This window comes from Thalassophryne amazonica, chromosome 1 (genome assembly GCF_902500255.1).
Source record: "Thalassophryne amazonica chromosome 1, fThaAma1.1, whole genome shotgun sequence".
In the NCBI taxonomy this organism is placed as follows: Eukaryota; Metazoa; Chordata; class Actinopteri; order Batrachoidiformes; family Batrachoididae; genus Thalassophryne; species Thalassophryne amazonica.
Window position 1 is genome coordinate 953,981 of NC_047103.1, and position 16,403 is coordinate 970,383.

At 44.1% G+C, this 16,403-nt stretch overlaps 1 protein-coding gene across 1 annotated transcript in view; it reads left to right on the forward strand.

Annotated features, from left to right (window-relative positions):
* The window catches only part of LOC117521565 (guanine nucleotide-binding protein G(olf) subunit alpha-like), a 126,815-nt gene that overhangs the window by 27,150 nt on the left and 83,262 nt on the right, over nucleotides 1-16,403 (forward strand). Inside the window, exon 5 of the mRNA XM_034182920.1 lies at nucleotides 1,701-1,820. Within this exon, the coding sequence (XP_034038811.1) occupies nucleotides 1,701-1,820 (120 nt within the window). The remainder of the gene's footprint in view (nucleotides 1-1,700; nucleotides 1,821-16,403) is intronic.

Genomic DNA, 16,403 nt, shown 5'->3' on the forward strand with positions numbered 1-16,403 from the left:
CCAGGGTGGTAGCAAAAGCCAGCTCGGGGTCAAGGAAGAATTACACAAAGGTCAAAATGTAAAAATGCTTCAGTCATGTTGAAAACTACACCACATTATTTGTCTGATCATAATGATTCCAAAAAGGTATAGTTGGGACTATCTCTGACTGAATGTTCTGGAGTTATGGGGTAAAAACAACACAAATGGTGACAAAGGTCAGTTTCAGTTTGTACAGGGGTCAAAAGATAAAGTTGCTCCAACTTCAGTAAAAAAAGAAATGATGCAAATTATTGGTTAAAATTAAAGGATTAATAAATGAAATAGTTTTGACTGTGTTGAATATTTGGTCTCCAAAGTAAAGGTCAGACAAGGTCGACGTCCATTGGATTCTATGACCTGTGACATATGGGCGGTGCGGGCCCCGCCTGCTGCGGCCTTCACCCACTTTACCTCAGTTCGGATGACAGACTGTTTCAAGTTTAGTGCACATAAACAATGTCAAATGTATATGTGCTGGCTTTAATTCTGATGTGTGCCATTATTACGCTAAACAAGTAATAATTATGGATGGTGTTCATGCAGTGGCACCCCCGTGAACAGTGCTTAATGACTATCTGTGGCTGATGCTGAGACCCTGATCCATGCATTTCTCTCTTCTAGATTGGTCTACTGCAATGTTCTATTTTCTGGTTTACCACAGTCTAGCATTAGGGCTCTCCAACTGGTCCAAAATGCTGCAGCCAGACTTTTGACACAAAGCAGAAAGTTTGACCACATTACACCCATTTTGGCGTCTCTTCACTGGCTTCCTGTCCCAGTGAGATCAGATTTTAAGGTTCTGCTACTAGTCTATAAAATTATTCACAGACTGGCACCTCCCTACCTAGCTGACCTAATTAAACCTTACGTACCGGCCCGGGCTTTACGTTCTCAGGGTGCAGGACTACTTTGTGTCCCTATAAGGTGAATAAGAAGTCTGTGGGTCACAGAGCTTTCTCTTATCGTGCCCCTGTTCTGTGGAATGATCTCCCTGCATCAATAAAACAGAAACTTTCAAGTCCAGACTTAAGACACTTATTTTCCCTTTCGTATGGCTAGCATACTGACATAGTATGTTACTACGCTTTTTCCTCTTTTAATTAATTTTATTAGTAAACGGAGTGTGCCGAGGCTTTTAGTGAAGCTTAAGGCTAGTGGCCGACGATCACCTTAGTATTTCTTCTGTTTTTCTTGTTGTTTAATGTTGACAAATTATACTGTATTTCTTGTCTTTCTGATGCCTGATTCTGTTTTTTCTCTCTGTTTAAGGTGCAGCTCCGTCCAGAGATGGGTGTGGTATTTGTGCTGGAGACCCTCCTGTCCTGTGCACCAACAGAATTTCCTGTATATTTGTTTTGTAAATTGTTCTGTAATTTATGTTTGTATCATGGCCCAAGCAGAGGGTCACCCCTTTGAGTCTGGTCTACTTGAGGTTTCTTCCTCAGAGGGAGTTTTTCCTTACCACTGTTGCTCTGCTGGTTAGTAAGGTTAGACCTTACTGTGTGAAGCACCTTGAGGCAACTTTGTTGTGATTTGGTGCTATATAAAGGAAAATAAATTGAAAATGAAAAACTGACTTATAAACACGGGAGGTGTGGCTCTCTGCACGACGTTGACGGAGGAGGACAAACGTGATCTTCTGTGTGTTTTCAGCTTCAGGTTCTTTGTACTTGTTTCAGACCATTGTGTCGGCCATGAATATGTTGATTCCACCCGTTCCTCTGGGTAACCCTGGCAACCAGTTCAGAATTGACTACATCAGGAGCATTGCACCGCTGTCGGACTTTGAATACACAGAGGTAACATACACACAGCGCACATTTCAAATTCTCAGTGGCAGATTTTATCCCAAAATATGACAAATGTTTGGTCTGTGGTGATTTTAATATTCATATCTGTTGTCCTTCTAATCAGCTGGCTGATGATTTTAAAAGCCTCCTGAACTCTTTTGGTCTAACACAAGTTGTGGATGGACCAACACATAATCTTGGACACACCTTGGACCTGGTTATTTCTTTTGGGCTCTCAGTTTCACTTAAGGACATATCAGACGCTGCTATTTCAGATCACTTTCCTGTTATTTTTTTAATTTATTGCTCCTCCATCTGCTAGTAAGCCACTTGTTCCTGTCTCTTGCCGCCGTTTGGTCACCTCCTCGACAGCGAGGGACTTTGCTGCTGCCTTCATGGACTCTCAGTTTTATGCCATGAATGGACTGGTTTCTCCATTACTCCCAGATAACATCCTCTCTTCTTTCCACTCTACATGCACAGTCATTTTGGACTCTGTTGCACCGATGTGCTGCAAATCCAGGAAATCAAAATCCGACCCCTGGTTAAATGCCACGACCCGTGCCCTCAGGCAACGCTGCAGACGGGCGGAGAGAAAATGGAAAAAGGACAAACTACAGGTGTCTCTGGGTTTTCTGAGGGACAGTCTAACTGACTATCAGAAGGCTGTGAAGGAGGCAAAAGCACAATATCTGTCTCATATTATTTCGAGCAGTTGTCTTCGTCCCAGTGTGTTATTTCAGACTATAAACTCAGTTGTAAATCCACACACCTCTGTTTTGATGGACGCTACAACCACAACCTGTGAGGAGTTTCTTCAGTTTTTTATTGATAAGGTTTCATCAGTCAGACAGAACGCTGATCAGAGCTGTAATGTTGAGTTGTCTGCTCCTCGTGCACATTCTGCTGTGCTCGAACAGTTTGAGCCCATTTCTTTTGCATCTCTCGCTGATGTTGTAAAACACATAAAATCTACAAGTTGTCCTTTTGATGTTGTTCCAGCTAAGGTGCTGAAGGAGGCTTTTAATACTGTTGGGGCGGGTCTCCTAACTTTTATCAATGCTTGTCTTAGATCAGGGTCTGTTCCAGCTGCTTTTAAACATGCTGTGGTTCGACCTCTTCTTAAAAAACCTCACCTGGACTCATCAGTTTTATCCAATTTTAGACCTGTGTCTCATCTGCCATTTCTGTCTAAGGTTTTAGAAAAGGTTGTCTTTTTACAGTTAGTCATTTTTAGAAGACAATCTCATCCTTGAAAAATTCCAGTCTGGGTTTAGATCGTGACACAGCACTGAGTCAGCACTTTTAAAAGTTCATAATGATATTACTCTGTCGGTGGATGCAGGGAATCCTGCTGTGCTGGTTCTGTTGGACCTCACAGCAGCCTTTGATACTGTGGATCACACAGTACTTGTCTCCCGGTTGGAACATTTTATTGGCATTCATGGTACTGCACTTAAGTCAGTAGTCATCAACTGCTCCTCTGTGCTGTGGAGTGCCGCAGGGATCTGTCCTTGGGCCGATTCTATTTTCTTTGTACATTCTGCCATTGGGGTCAATTATAACCCAGCACAATCTGTCCTTTCATTGTTATGCAGATGATCTGCCAATCTATTTGCCTGTGAGGACTAATGGGAGTGATGCTTTGTCATCATTATTTAATTGTATTCATGATGTAAAGCAGTGGCTGTCCCAAAACTTCCTTTACCTGAATGATGGTAAAACAGAGATCATGGTGTTTGAGCGCTCTGGCAAACCAAATGTGGTAACACCAAATTTTGGTGCTTTGGCTAACTATGTAAAACCAGCTGTCAAGAATTTGTTTGTGATATTTGACAGCTGTTTGAGGTTCGATCAACTGATAAATTCTGTTGTCAAAGCTAGTTTTTTCCAACTTCGCCTTTTGGCTAAAATAAAGCATTTTCTCAGTAGACATGATCTTGAGACGCCATTCATGCTTTCATCAGGTCCAGACTTGATTATTGTAATGCACTTTATTCGGGCATTAATCAGTCGTCTCTTGCACGTCTCCAGTTGGTGCAGAATGTTGCTGCTCGTCTTTTGACAAACACTTTTAGACGTGAGCATATTACGCCCGTCCTGTACTCACTCCACTGGCTTCCAGTTCGTTTTAGAATTGATTTTAAAATTTTAATGTTTGCTTTTATAGCTATTTATGGCCTTGCACCTCCCTACTTGTCTGAAATTTTAACTTTGCGCACCTACAGTAGGACATTAAGGGCATCTGGCCAGCTTTACGTAGATGTTCCAAGGTCAAGATATAAACACTGGGGTGATCATGCTTTCGCAGTAGCCGGCCCGAGACTGTGGAATGAGCTACCTCTTGAGTTACGTACTATTCCTGACCGAGCACTTTTTAAATCTAAGTTAAAGACTTATTTATTTAAACTGGCTTTTAACACTTAGTGGGGAGGTGACATGTTCTGTTATTTTTATGTTCTTTTTTATGTGTTGTTTTAACATTTTATTTTATATGTGTTTTATTTTTGTAAATTTGTGTTTTTAATGTTAAGCACTCTGGACACCAGTCGGTGTTGTAAAGTGCTTTATAAATAAATGCTGATTGATTGATTGATTGATTTAAGAAGGGGGACCGGAGGGTGTGTTCCAACTATAGGTGTTATGTTGGGACGCAGGTTAGAGGAGCGAACCAGCATCTGACAAGGACCCAGCACTAAAGAAACAGAGAGCGGTTCCAAAGAACATAACAGATTTATTTCAAGTGCAAATATAAACAAAAAGTGAATTAACAGCCTGGCGGGGTGGAGGATGACGCGCTCTTCCTAGCGCCCAAGAGATTGGAGCCCGACAGTTCTGGACCCAGAAATTCCCGCCGGCACCCTCCAGGTGGTTAATGAATCGGACAGCGCCTGTTAAGGATGAGAGGCGAGATAAGTCAACACTGTTCACACAAATACTGTTTAGGGTTCACACCATCAGCAAACACATTCAGGTTCTAATTCAGACTCAAATTACAGAAACAGCTCTCACAGCCCGTGTAGGACCATCAATCCGCACGCCACGGCTGTGAAGAGCAATTTACACAATTATCAGAGTAGCTCAAATATAGCTGCGTACAAAATGCCAAATTACTATTGTTAATTACTCAAAGTCATTCACAGCTTTAGTTACCTCTGAAGTGTGCTGATGGAGCATGTCCCTCACCCATCTCCTTAACAGGTACGGTGCGTCAAACCTGGAGCGATCCTCAGGGTCACAATGTTAGACAAACGATCGTCACACAGCAGCAACAAGGTTGAGTCCCCAGCACCTTACACAGAGCAGTCATGGCTTAAATGTAGTACATTATTAGGATATCTACTTCAGCTGGAAGTCCTTTGGAACTGCGCGTGAACTGCTGATCAGGATATCCACTTCAGCTGGTAGTCCTTTAGCTCTACACGTGAACTGCTCATCAGGTACATCCTCTTCAGCTGGTAGTCCTCTAGATCTGCACATGAACTGCTCATCAGGTGCATGGGGTTGGCATGATGACAGTGGAGGGTGAGAGATGCTTCATCCATCATCACAGCCTCAGACACGCCCCCCACAAACCACCCAAAGTATACACAAAACACACAAACAGTATCTTGGCCAGCCAACCCCCCCGCCCAACACACAACAATGTCTAATAGATTACAATTTGTTCATGTAAATGGGGAATCTTCTTCACAGACTAAAGTTAATTATGGAGTTCCACAAGGTTCTGTGGTAGGACCAATTTTATTCACTTTATACATGCTTCCCTTAGGCAGTATTATTAGACGGTATTGCTTAAATTTTCATTGTTACGCAGATGATACCCAGCTTTATCTATCCATGAAGCCAGAGGACACACACCAATTAGCTAAACTGCAGGATTGTCTTACAGACATAAAGACATGGATGACCTCTAATTTCCTGCTTTTAAACAGATAAAACTGAAGTTATTGTACTTGGCCCCACAAATCTTAGAAACATGGTGTCTAACCAGATCCTTACTCTGGATGGCATTACCCTGACCTCTAGTAATACTGTGAGAAATCTTGGAGTCATTTTTGATCAGGATATGTCATTCAAAGCGCATATTAAACAAATATGTAGGACTGCTTTTTTGCATTTACGCAATATCTCTAAAATCAGAAAGGTCTTGTCTCAGAGTGATGCTGAAAAACTAATTCATGCATTTATTTCCTCTAGGCTGGACTATTGTAATTCATTATTATCAGGTTGTCCTAAAAGTTCCCTAAAAAGCCTTCAGTTAATTCAAAATGCTGCAGCTAGAGTACTGACAGGGACTAGAAGGAGAGAGCATATCTCACCCATATTGGCCTCTCTTCATTGGCTTCCTGTTAATTCTAGAATAGAATTTAAAATTCTTCTTCTTACTTATAAGGTTTTGAATAATCAGGTCTCATCTTATCTTAGGGACCTCGTAGTACCATATCACCCCAATAGAGCCTTCAGCTTTCAGGCTCCTCTCCTGTGGAACCAGCTCCCAATTCAGATCAGGGAGACAGACACCCTCTCTACTTTTAAGATTAGGCTTAAAACTTTCCTTTTTACTAAAGCTTATAGTTAGAGCTGGATCAGGTGACCCTGAACCATCCCTTAGTTATGCTGCTATAGACGTAGACTGCTGGGGGGTTCCCATGATGCACTGTTTCTTTCTCTTTTTGCTCTATATGCACCACTCTGCATTTAATCATTAGTGATCGATCTCTCCTCCCCTCCACAGCATGTCTTTTTCCTGGTTCTCTCCCTCAGCCCCAACCAGTCCCAGCAGAAGACTGCCCCTCCCTGAGCCTGGTTCTGCTGGAGGTTTCTTCCTGTTAAAAGGGAGTTTTTCCTTCCCACTGTAGCCAAGTGCTTGCTCACAGGGGGTCGTTTTGACCGTTGGGGTTTTTCATAATTATTGTATGGCCTTGCCTTACAATATAAAGCGCCTTGGGGCAACTGTTTGTTGTGATTTGGCGCTATATAAAAAATTGATTGATTGATTGATTGATTGAACAATAGGGGGATCACACTCCTCAGCCTCCACGGTAAGGTCTATTCCAGAGTACTGGAGAGGAGAATTCAACCGATGGTCGAACCTCGGATTCAGGAGGAGCAGTGTAGTATTCGTCCTGGTCGCGGCACACTGAACCAGCTCTACACGCTCCATCGGGTGCTCAAGGGTTCATGGGAGTTCGCCCAACCAGTCCACATGTGTTTTGTGGATCTGGAGAAGGCGTTCGACCGTGTCCCTCGGGGCACCCTGTGGGGAGTGCTCTGGGAGTACAGGGTCCGGGGTCCTTTGCTAAGGGGTATCCGGTCCCTGTACCCAAACCAGTTTCCAGTGCACGTTGGCCTCCACCAGGGCTGCTGTTTGTCAAAGGTTCTGTTCATTATTTTTATGGACAGAATTTCTAGGCACAGCCAGGGTGTAGAGGGGGTCTGGTTTGGGAACCACAGAATCTCGTCTCTGCTGTTTGCAGACGATGTGGTTCTGTTGGCTTCATCAAATCAGGACCTTCAGCGTGCACTGGGGTGGTTTGCAGCCAAGTGTGAGGCACCCGGGATGAAGATCAGCACCTCCAAATCCGAGGCCATGGTTCTCGACCGGAAAAAGGTGCTTTGCCCTCTTCAGGTCGGTGGAGTGTCCTTGCCTCAAGTGCAGGAGTTTAAGTATCTCGGGGTCTTGTTCACGAGTGAGGGACGGATGGAGCGTGAGATCGATAGACGGATTGGTGCAGCGTCTGCAGTGATGCGGTTGCTGTATCGGACCGTCGATCGATCTACGTTCTGATCCTCACCTATGGTCATGAGAGTTGGCTCATGACCGAAAGAACGAGATCGCGGGTACAAGCGGCCGAGATGAGTTTCCTCCGCAGGGTGGCTGGGCGCTCCCTTAGAGATAGGGTGAGGAGCTCGGTCACTCGGGAGGAGCTCGGAGTTGAGCCGCTGATCCTCCACATCGAAAGGGGTCAGTTGAGGTGGCTCGGGCATCTTTTCCGGATGCCCCCTGGACGCCTCGCTGGAGAGGTGTTCCGGGCACGTCCCATTGGGAGGAGGCCCTGGGGAAGACCCAGGACACGCTGGAGGGACTACATCTCTCGGCTGGCTTGGGAACGCCTTGGAGTTCCCCCGGAGGAGCTGGGGGAGGTGTGTGTGGATTGGGAGGTCTGGGCGGCTTTGCTTGAGCTGCTGCCCCCGCGACCCGACTCCGAATAAAGCGGAAGAAAATGGATGGATGGATGGATTTATCTTTGAATCACAGTGAATGTTATTTGATGGCGAACATTTGTTAAAGTTTGCAGTAAGATGTCTGCTCAGACTGAAATGTGTTTCCATCTTCAAAATCAAAATTGAGCATTCCTTACAATGTTCTCTACGGTGCATCCAGAAAGTATTCACAGCGCTTCACTTTTTCCACCTTTTATTATGTTACAGCCTTATTCTAAAACAGATGATATTAATTTTTTCCTCAAAATTCTACACACAATACCCCATAATGACAATGTGAAAAAAACTGTTTTTGGAGATTTTTGCAAACATATATTAAAACAAACAAACAAACAAAAAAAAAACCAAAAAAACAAAAACAAGAAATCACATGTCCAAGTATTCACAGCTTTTACCATGAACCTCAGATTTGAGCTCAGGTGCCTCCTGTTTCCACTGATCATCCTTGAGATGTTTCTACAGCTTAATTGGAGTCCATCTGGAGCACATTCAGTTAACTGGACATGATTTGGAAAGACCTGTCTACATATAAGGTCCCACATTTGACAGTCAGAGCACAAACCAAGCATGAAGTCAAAGGAATTGTCTGTAGACCTCTGAGACAGGATTGTCTGGAGGCACAGACATGTTCTTGACCCCCTCCTCCCTCTCATTCAATTCTTTAATTATGAGCAATCATGAGAGGGAGAGAGAAACAACACAGTAGAACATGAAAAACAAAGTGAGTCATAAAATGGAGAAAAAGCAGAAAGGTAGTGCAGAAAAACTGAGGGAAAAGGAAAAAAAGCTCTTGCAAGTGATGCTGCTGACAGCAGAAAATTTTCAGAGATGTTTGCTGCAGGGGCCGGCCTGATAGGGGCGCCTGTGGGTCCCTCTCAGCAGCAGCAGGTGGTACTGGAGTTGGACAGTGAATGTGACAGTAAGGGTCCCACTGCCATGGAGGTGGTACGGGAGCAGGAGGAGATTGGTGGTAGCGGTGATGATAGTAGTTGTTTGTCACATACTGCCACAAAAAACAGGCCCAGGAAGTCATGAGAGCCTTGATTGAGGCCAGTCGCAAATCCAGAGACACCAGAAAGACCTGCAGCATAGTGACGGAGGGTCTCAGGCCAATTCCCTGACTGGACAGGAGAAGTGGCTGAAGATGCTTCAGGTCTCACTGTAACATCTGTCCTGATATGACAGACTGTTTCAGTACTGTTGGGAAGGTGTCGTAGCACGGACCCACAACAGGGGGCGCAAATGAACGGACAATGAATAAGCCAAAAAGTAACAATTTAATGTTGTGACAATACACAACTAAATACACAAAATTTGCAAAGTCAGTTAACACCAGGTGACGTGTGGGCAGGCTCGAAGATAGAAGACCCCCGACGAGAGAGAAGCCGCGTCCCACACGGCTTCCACCACCGACAGTCTGAAGAACACCGGAGCCGCCAAGTCCCGAGTCCCCAGGTGGCCTCTGTCTTCGGCTGTCGACCCTGGTACTGCTGGCAGAAAGCAAAGACAAGATGAATGAGTGTGAGTCCACACACTCAGTAATCCACAGTCTGCACACAGTTAGGAGGGAGCACCTCCACCTCCAATCACACACTCGTGCAGCTCCTGATTAACCACTTATCTGGTTTGGGGTGTGAGGCGAAGCCGTCGCTGTCACACCAAACGCCAATCCCACAGATAAGGAAAACACCAGGAAAATGGCTGCAACAGAAGTTCAGATTATTACGCAACGTATGAGTCAGCAGAGAAATTACCTCTTCGGTAGTCGATTTCTCGGCGAGGAGGTGGAGTTGCAGTCCGGCCTTTATGGTGATGATGATGAACGAGTGACAGCTGGTGCAGAGGATGAATGACAGCTGTCACTTCTTCTGGGTCTGGCGCCCTCTCGTGCTTGGAGCCCGCACTCCAAGCAGGGCGCCCTCTGGTGGTGGTGGGCCAGCAGTACCTCCTCTTCAGCGGCCCACATAAGTACTTAGAATCTTTAAATGTCATGTTTCACTTTTTTCAGGTAAAAGTGTGACATACGTATGTCGTCAAGTGATAACGCTTCAGGAAGTCAGTCATCTTCACAATTTTAGTTCCTTGAAATCATCCGTCCTTCAATTTTCCCATTGGTTCCTGCTCAGGTCTGATTAGTCCAGGCTGGTGTTTGGCAGCTCCTGATCAGCTGAATACACCAGAATGACATAAGCAGCTGTGATTGGAGCAGGAAATAAGCAAAAGCGGCAAAGCATCCCTTTCAGGAAGATGCTTGTTTGCTTTGATGAAATGCTGTCATGATGTAATGTTTGACCCCAGCGGACACCACATGCCTCCGAGCCTCTCCTGAGGCCTCATTATCCAAATGTCCTGCTTCCCTGAGGATGCCAAAGACACAAAACAAATGTCTCATTTGCAGAAGCTGCTGTGGGAGTCAGACACCTGGCCGTGTGATGAACTGAGGATCAGACCCATGTTAAGTTTCTCGCGGTGGTGTAGTCTTCATGTTTCTAGTGGGTATACTGTGTTTTTTGCCCCCCCCCCACACACACACCTACAGCCCTGTATATACTCACAACATATATACGTATAGAGAATCTAAAGCATTGTATTCATTACAATTTCGAGCAAACAGACATTTAATGCCACGTAAATGCTTCACACCTCGCTGTAGCGGATTATAGTCTACTTACAAAGTACAACACATTTATTCAGAAAGAGGAAAACTATTTGGCAGTTTTAAAGACTTCTCAATCTGTTTATTATAACTAGCAGGGATACCCGCTGCAAAGCAGTCATTTAATGCTTTAATCTACTCTCTTTATCTCTTAAGCTTTAATCATTATTGCTAGAAATCTTCGAGAAAAAGAACTTTCACTTTAATTCCATATGTTACGTGCTGGTTTTGTGGAAACACCCCCTCCATCAGCCTATAAATAGGGTTGTCTGCGGTGCATTGCTCTCTCTCTCTCACACACACACACACACACACACACACACACACACACACACACACACACACACACACACACACACACACACACACACACACACACACACACACACACACACACACACACACACACACACACACACCTTCTCCAGCTCAATTTGTGCCGGGGTCTGGGCATGGCTCGTCAGCACACACAGCTGCCAGCTGTCAGGCTCAGGCCTAAGGCTTGAGGCCTGAGCCTGTCCTGTGAGTAGTTTTTAGTAGTTTTATTTTTGGATTTTTCTTATCTTTTGGGCCAGGTGGGACCGGCTGTCCTGTTTTCAGTTTTCTTTTGATTGGGTTTAGGGGTTTTTGCTTTTTTTGTTAGTCTGGTGTTTGCAGCGGCTTCGATGGCCCTGTATGGGGTTGGCCGGCTGCTGCACCTGTTGTTTTTGTTTAGCCAGCCTTGCAGGCCCCAACTTTCTTCTTTCTTCTTCTTTCACACAGCACTTCATGAAGGGCAACGAAGCCCAAATGAAACAACAAATCTGGACTTTTGTTGACTTTCATTGGCAGTGTTTAACCTTCACTCAGCTTCGTTCCTGCAGCTGGCGCTTCATCAGGATTTTTAAACTGTCAAAAAATTTGAACGAAGGGCAACGAAATCCTCAATTCATCTGTATTTCGTTTTGCTGTTGTTCTTGGTGTTTTTTAATCATTTGCTTAGTTTTTGTAATGTTAAGCCGTTTCTGAGCGCTGCTGCTGCCACTGTATTCATGTACTGCCTGCAGTCTTCCATTTCCTCACTATGTTCCTCACAGTGGAAACTGACAGCTGAAATCTCTGAGATAGCTTTTGTATCCTTCCCCTAAACCATGATGTTGAACAATGTTTTCAGGTCATTTGAGAGTTGTTTAGAGGCTCCCATGTTGCCACTCATTAGAAGAGATGCAAAGAGGAGAAACATTTATAAATGACCACCTTAAATACCCTTTCTCATGATTGGATTCACCTGTGTAAGGAGGTCAAGGGTCAATGAGCTTACCAAACCAATTTTGTGTTCCAATAATTAGTGCTAAATGTATTCAAATCAATAAAATGACAAGGGTGCCCAAATTTATCCACCTGCCTCATTTTGTTTAAATAATTATTGCACACTTTCTGTAAATACTATAAACTTCATTTCACTTCTCAAATATCACTGTGTTCATCTGCTATATGATATATTTAACTGAAATTACTGATCCAGACAACCAATGATTTATAAAGGAAAATCATGAAAATTATCAGGGGGGCCCAAACTTTTACATACAACTGTACATAAAGTGACATAGTTTAATCTCTCTCCATTTGTCTCTGTCCCTCCTTCTCTCTCTCTCTCTGTCCCTCCCTGTCTCTCTGTCTGTCTGTCTGTCTTTGTCCCTCCCGTCTCTCTCTCTCTCTCTCTCTCTCTCTCTCTCTCTGTCCCTCCCTGTCTCTCCCTGTCTGTCTGTCTGTTTTTGTCCCTCGCTGTCCCTCTCTCTCTCTCTCTCTCTCTCTCTCTCTCTCTCTCTCTGTCCCTCCCTTTCTCTCTCTATGTCTGTCTGTTTTTGTCCCTCGGTCTCCCTCTCCCTCTCTCTCTCTCTCTCTCTCTCTCTCTCTCTCTCTCTCTCTCTCTCTGTCCCTCCCTGTCTCTCCCTGTCTGTCTGTCTGTTTTTGTCCCTCGGTGTCCCTCTCTCTCTCTCTCTCTCTCTCTCTCTCTCTCTGTCCTTCCCTGTCTCTCCCTGTCTGTCTGTTTATGTCCCTCGCTGTCCCTCTCTCTCTCTCTCTCTCTCTCTCTGTCCCTCCCTGTCTCTCTCTATGTCTGTCTGTCTGTCTGTCTCTCTCTCTGTCTGTCTTTGTCCCTCCCTGTCTCTCTCTCTCTCCCACCTTAAAGACACTAACCACACGTTTGAGGACAAGGAAGTTAAAATCTTAGCCAGAGAAAAGAAATGGTTTGAGAGAGGAGTGAAGGAGGCATTGTATGTGAAACAGTTGAAACCCAGCCTTAACTGGGGAGGGGGTGTAACACACGCTTTGTCCCCTGTTCACAATGGGTTACTCAGGTTAAAGCAGTTTCAGTCTTTTGTTCACGGTAATGAGTCATTCACGTCATCAGGAGAGGTGTCAGTCCCATCATTAGGAGGGACAGCTACCCTGTCATTAGGAGGGTGCTGGGGTGCTAATTAAAGCAACTGTTTAGTCACTAGCCAATAGCATTCTGCCTCTTGGTAGGAGGGGTCTGGTTAAGTTTAAAACTCCAGCTTTTGTGGCTTCTGTTTGTTCTTCTCTACAAGGGTCAGACAGAAGTCAGACTACCAGAGCAAGAATTTTAGCTGAGGAAGCTTCTGCGATTTGAAGCAAAACATCCTCGCATCAAGCAACCCAGTCCAGTCTTCTTGATTATTGAAATCAACGTGAGTCAGGATCAGGAAGCAGTTCCAATGTGCCCTACGTCATGAATGCCAGGAGCGCTCTAAATGTGGACAAGTGCCCCCTAGTCAATATAGCAAATGGCTGAGCCATTTAACAGCTGGCCAAATTCCTTGTGGTTGTGCACTTTATTTAAATGGCTGGCTATGGCTCAGCACCTGTTCGGATTGGCTTGGTGGCTTACGGTGGCAGCTTCAGGGTCTAGTCCAGGATAAACAAAGCCATGGTGGTTTTTCTGTCGGAGGAGTGTTTCTCTGCTCAGATTGTTGAAAGTGGGGTTTATCTAAATGATTCTTACCTGCAGGCTTCTCCTCTCTACGCTCCATCCACTAAAATCATTATTTCTGGGGTTCCTCTGTTTGTTTCAAACGAGGCTCTCAGTCGGGAGCTGCAGAGGTTTGGGAAGTTTTCCAGCGGTTTTAAGATGATCGGACTGGGCTGTAAGAGTGAGAAACTTCGCCATGTTCAGTCCTTCCGTTGTCAGGTGTTCATGTTCCTGAACTGTCCGACCCAGACTCTGGACGTGTCCTTCAGAGTCAAACATGAAGACTCTTTTTACATGGTTTATGATAGTTCAGGAAGCATGAAGTGTTTTGAATGTGGGGACGTTGGTCACAAATGTCTCGCGTGTCCACACAAACGCAATGTTTCTGGGGAGTCGTGTCGGTGGGTCCGGTTCCAGTTCCGGGGCCTTCGGCCTCGGGGCTCAGGGACCCGGTGTTGGTGTCTGGTCCGAGGGAGGGGCCCAGCGTGCTGGAGGAGGTCGTTTCTCCACAGCAGGGTGTCTCTGAGCCTGTAGCTGTCAGTGTAACTGCTGATCAGCTGACAACTGAACATTCTGGGTTGACTGATGCTGTGGTGACTGACGGTTCTGTGGTCGGTCCAGTTGATGTTTCTGTCTCTCCTTCTTTGGTCGACACTGATGTTTCTGCTGCGGCTGAGTCCTCTGTCACCGTTGGACAGGGTGAACGGGCTGACAGGGAGACACTGGTCCCAGCGGACCTCAAACCCCCCTGAGTCAAAGCAACAATGATGACAACATGGATTATGATTCAGACTCCAGCATGTCCACCACCGGTTCCTTCTGATAACAGATTAAATGATGCAATTCATCTTTACAGAATTAAACATCATTGCTCAAAAAGCACATAAAATGAAAAATTTTCGACTTTACCAAAGATTTCTTACGTGGTAAACCACAGACACTACTCCAAAAAAAATGTTCAGACATAATAAGAATAAATCTACTAGAAATAATAATGAAACCTAAAAAAAAATCATCTATTGATCTACATAAAATTGATAATACACATTTTAGGAGCAAAAATAAATTCAACTTAAACATAAATCACCGCTCGAAACAAAAACTACAACAGTCTTTTAGACAGCTACATACAATTAATAAAACATCATATTTAAGAGGAAAACTGCAGACAGTTTTAACACAAACATTACTATCAATAAATTCCCTGAGAAAATTCCTGTGAAAAAATATGTTTTTAGTCACATAGATTTGAAGACTCAGTATGACATTAGTCAAATAGAACAATGCAATTGAACACATTTTTAAGAGCGAAACTGAACAGTTTAACACAAACATATTACAATCAATACATTTCCTGAGGAAATTCATATGATGAAAAAAAAATTCAAAAATAATACAAAATTATTCATTTAAATGAATGTTTGATCCCCACAGAAAACATTTCTCTGGAAGTAAAATTAAATTTTGTCAAAAATATTCCACATACAATGCAAATTAAATGCTGCTGCTAATCTGCCCATAAGCTTTGATATTATAGAATATAAACAACCTCATATCATATAAAATACCCTCAGCCATATGAGCAGTCTTATTAATAATTACTTAATTGGTATCCCAGTGCTAAGTTACTAAGTGTAATTCCATGTCTAACTGGCGTGCATTATTTTTGTGTATACGCACACGTAGTTCGGAGAGTTAAATCACTGTAATAATCACTCCGCTCTGGTCGTCACCATAGCATATATATATATATCAATCAATCAATCAATTTTTTTTTTATATAGCGCCAAATCACAACAAACAGTTGCCCCAAGGCGCTTTATATTGTAAGGCAAGGCCATACAATAATGATGTAAAACCCCAACGGTCAAAACGACCCCCTGTGAGCAAGCACTTGGCTACAGTGGGAAGGAAAAACTCCCTTTTAACAGGAAGAAACCTCCAGCAGAACCAGGCTCAGGGAGGGGCAGTCTTCTGCTGGGACTGGTTGGGGCTGAGGGAGAGAACCAGGAAAAAGACATGCTGTGGAGGGGAGCAGAGATCGATCACTAATGATTAAATGCAGAGTGGTGCATACAGAGCAAAAGAGAAAGAAACAGTGCATCATGGGAACCCCCCAGCAGTCTACGTCTATAGCAGCATAACTAAGAGATGGTTCAGGGTCACCTGATCCAGCCCTAACTATAAGCTTTAGCAAAAAGGAAAGTTTTAAGCCTAATCTTAAAAGTAGAGAGGGTGTCTGTCTCCCTGATCTGAATTGGGAGCTGGTTCCACAGGAGAGGAGCCTGAAAGCTGAAGGCTCTGCCTCCCATTCTACTCTTACAAACCCTAGGAACCACAAGTAAGCCTGCAGTCTGAGAGCGAAGCGCTCTATTGGGGTGATATGGTACTACGAGGTCCCTAAGATAAGATGGGACCTGATTATTCAAAACCTTATAAGTAAGAAGAAGAATTTTAAATTCTATTCTAGAATTAACAGGAAGCCAATGAAGAGAGGCCAATATGGGTGAGATATGCTCTCTCCTTCTAGTCCCCGTCAGTACTCTAGCTGCAGCATTTTGAATTAACTGAAGGCTTTTTAGGGAACTTTTAGGACAACCTGATAATAATGAATTACAATAGTCCAGCCTAGAGGAAATAAATGCATGAATTAGTTTTTCAGCATCACTCTGAGACAAGACCTTTCTGATTTTAGAGATATTGCGTAAATGCAAAAAAGCAGTCCTACATATTTGTT